The sequence below is a fragment of the Salmo salar genome, chromosome ssa03 (assembly GCF_905237065.1).
Source record: "Salmo salar chromosome ssa03, Ssal_v3.1, whole genome shotgun sequence".
Lineage (NCBI taxonomy): Eukaryota > Metazoa > Chordata > Actinopteri > Salmoniformes > Salmonidae > Salmo > Salmo salar.
Window position 1 is genome coordinate 12,020,946 of NC_059444.1, and position 7,701 is coordinate 12,028,646.

At 40.1% G+C, this 7,701-nt stretch overlaps 1 protein-coding gene across 1 annotated transcript; it reads left to right on the forward strand.

Annotated features, from left to right (window-relative positions):
* The first annotated feature begins 1,366 nt into the window (after positions 1 to 1,366).
* LOC106598560 (regulator of G-protein signaling 2) lies at positions 1,367 to 6,222 on the forward strand. Its single transcript, XM_014189599.2, has 5 exons — positions 1,367 to 1,680; positions 1,898 to 1,972; positions 5,177 to 5,238; positions 5,364 to 5,530; positions 5,864 to 6,222. The coding sequence occupies exons 1-5, from the start codon at positions 1,625 to 1,627 to the stop codon at positions 6,056 to 6,058; spliced, it is 555 nt and encodes a 184-aa protein (XP_014045074.1). The 5' UTR covers positions 1,367 to 1,624; the 3' UTR covers positions 6,059 to 6,222.
* The last annotated feature ends 1,479 nt before the right edge of the window (positions 6,223 to 7,701 follow it).

Here is a 7,701-nt window from a genome sequence, read left to right on the forward strand (position 1 = left end):
ATGTAAGATATATAAACATTATCAAAGTGGCATTATTTAGAGTGGCATTGTTTAAAGTGACTAGTGATCCATTTATTAAAGTGGCCAGTGATTGGGTCTCAATGTAGGTAGCAGCCTCTCTGAGTTAGTGATGGCTGTTTAGCAGTTTGATGGCCTTGAGATAGAAGCTGTTTTTCAGTCTCTCAGTCGCAGCTTTGATGCACCTGTACTGACCTCGCCTTCTGGATGATAGCGGGGTGAACATGCAGTAGCTCGGGTGGTTGATGTCCTTGATCTTTTTGGCCTTCCTGTGACATCGGGTGCTGTAGGTGTCCTGGAGGGCAGGTAGTTTGCCCCCGGTGATGTGTTGTGCAGACCTCACTACCCTCTGGAGAGCCTTCCGGTTGAGGCTGGTGCAGTTGCTGTACCAGGCTGTGATACAGCCCGACAGGATGCTCTCGATTGTGCATCTGTAAAAGTTTGTTTTCAAAATGTTCTCAAATTGTTCCAAGAACATTAATTAACAACGTTCTTCTGTGGGAATTTCAGTACTTCAGCATAAAGTTTCCTACAGGTTTCCTCATGGCTCTATGTAAAGTAATGTTCTCAAATTATTCAGAGAACGTGTTGAAAACTTTCCATAAAAACCACAAGAAAACATTAGCAACGTTCAGAGAATGTTACAAGAATGTTATTTTAAAACATACAGTCCGTTTTCAGCATTAACAAAACTCTCTCTATCCTCTATCTTGTTAATTGTGTTCAGGTGTGTTGGCCACTAATTGGAGTGATTGTTTGCTTTGAAATGGGGTCTGTTTGAATAGACTAAAATGAACAGCTTTGTATGAGTTATAAAAACATAACATGCTAGCTCCTTCCTGGTGGTGCAGTGGACTAAATGGTTAGAGAGCATATGATTATAGGTTTTAATCTCACTGATGCTGTGGAACAATAACAAATAAATGTGTTTGTATGATTCATGCGTAAGGAAATTAATTTCCATGTGTCCAATATGTGCTTCGAGTTCAAAAATTATTACCCAAAATAAGCCAGCAGTGTTATTAAAAGTCTCATTGAAAAATGATTCTGTGAAAGTTTTAAGGAAGTTATTGGAAAACCTCCAAATAAACCTATAATGTCCATTCTCAGAGTGTTAATAAAACCTCCAAGGAGAACAGTTAAGGAACCACAGTTGGTTACTACATGATTCCACATGTGTTATTTCATAGTTTTGATGTCTTCACTATTATTCTACAATGTAGAAAATAGTAAAAATAAAGACAAACCCTCGAATGAGTAGGTGTGTCCAAACGTTTGACTGGTACTGCATATTTGCATAATTTCAAAGGAACCAAATGTGCTGGCTGGGACTCAGTTGAGCTATTGTTATCTTGGGACAATGCTCAGGGACTCAACATCGCTGGTTGTTGAGTGTAGATTTCCCCGTGATTATGGAGAAGAGCCAATCAGGATTGAGATGCAGGTGGAGCTTGGGTATTCTTGGCTGCGTCAGAGAGCATAAAGAATTCACCGAGCTTCCTTGAGAATTGGGTCTGGAACCTCAACGAACAGGGTTGAGAGGGTGATAGGTACACAGTATTTAGCCATTGAACACACACACACACACACACACACACACAAAAAAATGGATTTTTGTTGTGAGGAAGCCTCAGAAGACCTTGACAAGACCAAAAGGCTTTTGTAAGTTGTTGATGTAATTTGGTTTTGTAATTATTATTATTATTTTTAATAAAAGTTGTTAGAGGCATTATGAGCACATTTGTATTGTATTACATTTGCATAAATTCATCACATATGAAACATCGTAATGTGACTGGGCTATAAATAAGTGTACTATAATACATTTCTAAAAAGACCACTGAACATTCTTTCTGTATTCTTATCATTTATTCTGCAGGCATAAACCCTGGAAATCGAGACTCCACAACTTCCTCAATAGTCCCTCACCTCACTCAAAGAAGAAAATGCACAGGTATGTGACACTGAAAAAAATGTATATATCATTTTTCTGGTATGTATTTTAAATATGTTGTCATTATACCATCAACGTTATGTGCATGTGCTACAAAACAAACCCGTCACAGACATTCACACTGTTACTCAATACAACACATATTAACTTCACACTGTTCACTGTATAATAGAATAATGCATAGAATGGCTCTTTTATTTTACCTTTATTTAACTAGGCAGGTCAGTTAAGAACAAATTCTTATGTACAATAACAGCCTAGGAACAGTGGGTTAACTGCCTTGTTCAGGGGCAGAATGACAGATTTTAACCTTGTCAGCTCGGGGATTCGATCCAACGCTCTAACCACTAGGTTACCTGCCGCCCCAAAATTTGCAAAGGCCTACCTATGATTTGGCTGGAGGAATTGGGAGGACGTAATATACATGCATAATGATCCGCATGTCATTGTAGCAGTAAGGAGAAAACGCTGCATGAAACCTTCTACTCTTCAGTTAACACACACACCTCCCTCTCTCTCTCTCTCTCCCAGACACACACACACATTTACATTTACATTTAAGTCATTTAGCAGACGCTCTTATCCAGAGCGACTTACAAATTGGTGCATTCACCTTATGATATCCCACCTCTCTCCCTCTCTCCCAGACACACACACTGCTACCAACTTTGAAAACGTAAGGCACCGAACAGAATGTAACGAGCGTCAGAAAGAGAGAGTTTTGATGTAGTTTGGCCTATATGAATCAATCCTACCTTTTGAAGCACATCTCATGAGTTGCAAGACCCTTTTTATTTCTTCCTGTGCCAATCAAATTGGCCCAGACCTACTGTCAAGTTAGCAGGTTTTTAGCTAGATAGGTAACATGACTGAATAACGATGTTTGTTATCAAAGCAATAATTAACGGGCCGGGATTAGTTTAAAACCGCCCGCGACATGGTTTGTGAAATATCAGGAAGAAAAAAGGGTAGCTCCGTTTATAGGAGTAATATATTTTTGAACCGTTTGAGATAGAGACAAGCCGTTTTCTTTGCTCTAAAGCTGCAAGCATGTCTGTCGCGAAGCGGGTTTTCCTCTCTGGCACTGCTGTGTGACAGCGAATTTGCAACCCCTATACTCAGATTGGCCTGTGCTCTTCGTTATGTCAGGATGAAATTATATACAATGTATCAACTTTGCTCGCTCTGCGCACTGCTCCAGTGTATCAAACATACCAATGTAATAACAGAAGACTGATCAGGATCTCCATCCCCGCTCGCCATCAAGGCTCAATTCTATTTTAAAAACTGATGGAGGAGTCAGGGGCGAAAATCTGATATCAACTTTGGGGGGGACAATTACATGAAATTTTCTCAAGAGCAATTCCTGAGGGGGACACCAAAAGTAGTGCTGTAACACATAGCCTACATTGTAATATGGTAAATGTATATTGAGGAACCAAAGAAATAAGGTGTTTGCCGTACTCCTAACTACCGGTACCCAAAACTACACAACTACTCACAACAGCAATACCATTGCCTTTAACAAATCTTAGTTCAGTCACCAGTTTAATTTGAGAGTGGGGGTATCCATGGCATTTTCCAATTATGTTCCTATTTTACAAGTTAAAAAATTGAGAACCTTTCATAACGTTGCCAAACAAAGACTCAACAAACTTACCTGAGACTCCCTGTCTCTGCCAGTCTGTCCCTGCATATCTGTCCCCAACTCTGCTGTCTGTGTGCCATCTGTTGCCTGCTCTGCCTAATGACATCATTGTGAAACACTTCCATTAGAATTTACTTTTCTTTCTTATGAACATTTTATCAACTAGTCTTTGAGATATTAGGCTACTAGTGTTCTTACTTTGCGTTTTGGTGTACTGAAAAATACTCTGATGTCCGTCTTTTATTTTTCTGCCATTTTTCTACCTGGCTGGCTGGCTACACACACACACAGTGTTTAGGCTATTTATAGTAGGAGATGGGCTTCTATCATCTTATCTTTTATCATTCTATTTGGGCTTCGATCTAAAAGCTAGCTAGCAAATGTGAAACGGATTAAAATGACAAGAGTTGACAGCTGTATGAGTTCACCATTTACACAACATATGCTGCAACCTTTTGTAATTTTAATAGTTTGTTTCATATTGGCTGGCTTCCAACAATAGCTGAATTTGCAAAGCTAGCGAGCACCAATTCAGTTTCAGTGGTGTTTGCTATAATCTTTGCTACCCGGGTTAAATAAAATAAATAAATAAAAGTTCCCTTGCGACAATTTAGCTTTTGCAACGAGACCATTAAATATATTTAAGACAATGGTAGAAGAGAGTGTAGTTCTGTTCAGTTTGGACTTCAGTTTATCGCTAACCTTATCACAGGGACTTTGAAGCACTAACTTACATCATCTGCATGCTGATCTTGGAATAAATTGACGATAGCAAAGATTCCATCTTTAACGAGGCCACATAAATGGAATAGGTACTAGCTAGCTTAATAGTTCATATTTGCGCGCTAGCTCTGCATATTCAGCTAGTGTGTGTGCGCGATTGACTGGATTAACCTCACGTCAGTTACGTTCATTGAGTGCCTCTGTTACCTAGCAAGCTAAGGAACTGGCAGTGGATCAAACCATTGTGAGGAAAAGGGTGGGGGGGTCGCAATCTTTTGAAACTTAAAAACGCGCTATTAAGTGTCTATAATCAGCACAATTGCTTTCATTGCGTATTATTAATATTATTTAAATTACATAGTTATCTTTCAGTGATATATTGGGGGGGACAAATCATATTTTTCCCAGGATGGGGGGGTCGTGTCCCCCCCGTCCCCCCCGCGATTTCCGCCCCTGGGAGGAGTAGATATGCAGGAAGAGTGGACAGAGAGAAGCAGGTGGGTGAGGGCTGGCAGGTGTTACAGCTTGCTGATCACAGCTGCCACACATGATAAGCCCATGAAAGTGAAGTGGACATTATTGGACCGGTGCATACAAGAGACTAGTTGCTGTTGCTTTAAACATTTACTGAACTCGTAAACAATTGACAATGTAAACATTTCATAACAGGAGACAGCGGGTTCTTTAGAATGGTAGGGCCGAAAATGTTTGTAGTATTATATGAAACAGTATGTTTTGATTATATTACTGTGGTACCAGTATACCTTGCAACACTAATTCAATTAACCTATTCCTATATTTCAACCTCTTTTTGTTCTTTTTTTTATTCGCAGACAATCTGTTAAAGAGGCGAAACAGTGGGGACAATCCTTAGAGAAACTACTCAATCATAAATGTAATTTCTGTTTTATATATACAGTAAATATATACAACATATTTTTGTAAATATATAAAACACACTACCAGACTGCAGATTATGCCTAAATCAACCCAAATATTTTCTCTCCATTTTGCTTCTAGGTGGCCAAGTGGCATTTCGGGTCTTCCTGAAGTCTGAGTTCTGTGAGGAGAATCTGGAGTTTTGGCTTGCCTGTGAAGAGTTCAAGTCCATCACCAGTCCAGAGAAGCTTGCCTGGAAAGCTGCTAGCATTTATGAAGAATTCATCCAAAGTGACTCCCCTATGGAGGTAAAAACACATTATATTATCATTATCACAGTACCATCATGTATATCACTTCATGTTCCTTATAGTGATAATAAATGAGTGGCAAGTTATACAGATTCAAAATAATCATATTTAGAAATTCCCAATGAGTAACTCTGTAACTGCTGCACAGTGGGAGAATATAATCTTTAAACTTTCCAGGATGACATGAAGGAAAACTATAATAGATTTAAAAGTAACCTACATCTAAAACCAAATTAGATGAAGAACGACTGACATGTATGATAATAGTGTATAAATAGTGTTATTTAAGGTTGTGTTGAGTGTGATTATTGCATTTTTTTCTCAAATCAGGTCAACATCGATTACCACACAAGAGACACCATTGCTCAGAGTCTCCACAAACCAACGCCATCTTGTTTTGACGGTGCCCAGAGGAAGGTCTGTAGCCTTATGGAGAACGATGCATATCCTCGGTTCATTCAGTCTGACTACTACAAGGACCTGTGTGCTGGTGGCAGGGGCTTAGGAAAACATACAAGAACTTGAGAGTGACTGACTCAGACTCCAACAAAAATGTACTCAGGAAATCCAATTCTCTGCTCTTCTCTTGAAGTGTGCACTTGACTTGAACACTCCCTCACATGGAATGGACTTGAACACTCCCTCACATGGAATGGTTCACCCGATAAACAACTGACAAATGCTACTGACTTCAAGTGTCTGTGTTATTTGTATATATTGATGGTGATGTATATTTGTAAACTTGTAATATTTCATATTTAATAATTCCATTGTAAGTTGTACTTGTAATTTAGCTTGTTGCTATAATGATTTATTGTACATTTAAAAAAAAAAACATAATCATGGATTTAGCGATGTGAAAATTCCTCCAGCCAATGATTACATCAATCCCATGTATAAGTACAAGTACCCTTCTGGAGGAGAGTAGAGAATCGGGGTGCGGCCTTAGTCCTCTTCATCCCCCTGTGGCGTGTTAGGGCATCGACCATGACTCTCCACCTACACTGAACATTGCAGCAAGGTCTCATCTGATAACACAATCATAGCCAGATATTGCAGCCAAGATTCAATCAATCAATCTATCCATCAAATGTATTTATAGAGCTCGTTTAACATCAGCAGATGTCACATAGTGCTTATACAGAAACCCAGCCTAAAACACCAAAGAGGAAGCGATCCAGAAGCAAAGTGTCTAGGAAAAACTCCCTAGAAAGGCAGGAACCTAGGAAGAAACCGAGAGAGGAACCAGGCTCTGAGGGGTGGCCTCTTCTGGCTGTGCTCGGTGGAGATTATAAGAGTACGTGGCCATTAAGGCCAGATTGTTTTTCAAGATGTTCAAACCTTCATAGATGACCAGCAGGGTCAAATAAAAATCATAATCATAATCACAGTGGTTGTAGAGGGTGCAACAGGTCAGCACCTCAGGAGTAAATATCAGTTGGCTTTTCATAGCCAAGCATTCAGAGGTTGAGACAGCAGGTGCAGTCCAGAGAGCGAGAGAGAGAGAGAGAGAGAGAGAGAGAGAGAGAGAGAGAGAGAGAGAGAGAGAGAGAGAGAGAGAGAGAGAGAGAGAGGGATAGAGAGAGAGAGAGAGAGAGAGAGAGAGAGAGAGAGTCAGAGAGGGATCGAGAGAGAGAGAGAGAGAGAGAGGGATAGAGAGAGAGAGAGACAGAGAGAGAGAGAGAGACAGAGAGGGATAGAGAGAGGGATAGAGAGAGAGAGAGAGAGAGACAGAGAGAGAGATAGAGAGAGAGAGAGGGATAGAGAAGGTCGAAACAGTAGATCCGGGACAAGGTAGCACGTCCGGTGAACAGGTCAGGGTTCCCTAGCCGCAGGCAGACTGGATCAGCAGCACAACCAGGTGGACTGGAGATGGAGAAAGCGTGGAGTCGTCAGGCCAGGTAGTCCTGAGGCATGGTCCTAGAAAGAGAGCGAGAGAGAGAGAGAGAGAAATGGGAAAATTAGAGGGAGCATATTTAAGATCACACAGGAAGCCAGATAAGACAGGTGAATGACACCAAACAGGACAGACTGACACTGTGTATATACAGTATATTTACATATATGTATATACTGTATTCTACTGTATTTTAGTCAATGCCTTTCCGACAATGCTCATCCTAATATTTATATATTTCTTAATTCCATTCTTTTACTTTTAGATTTGT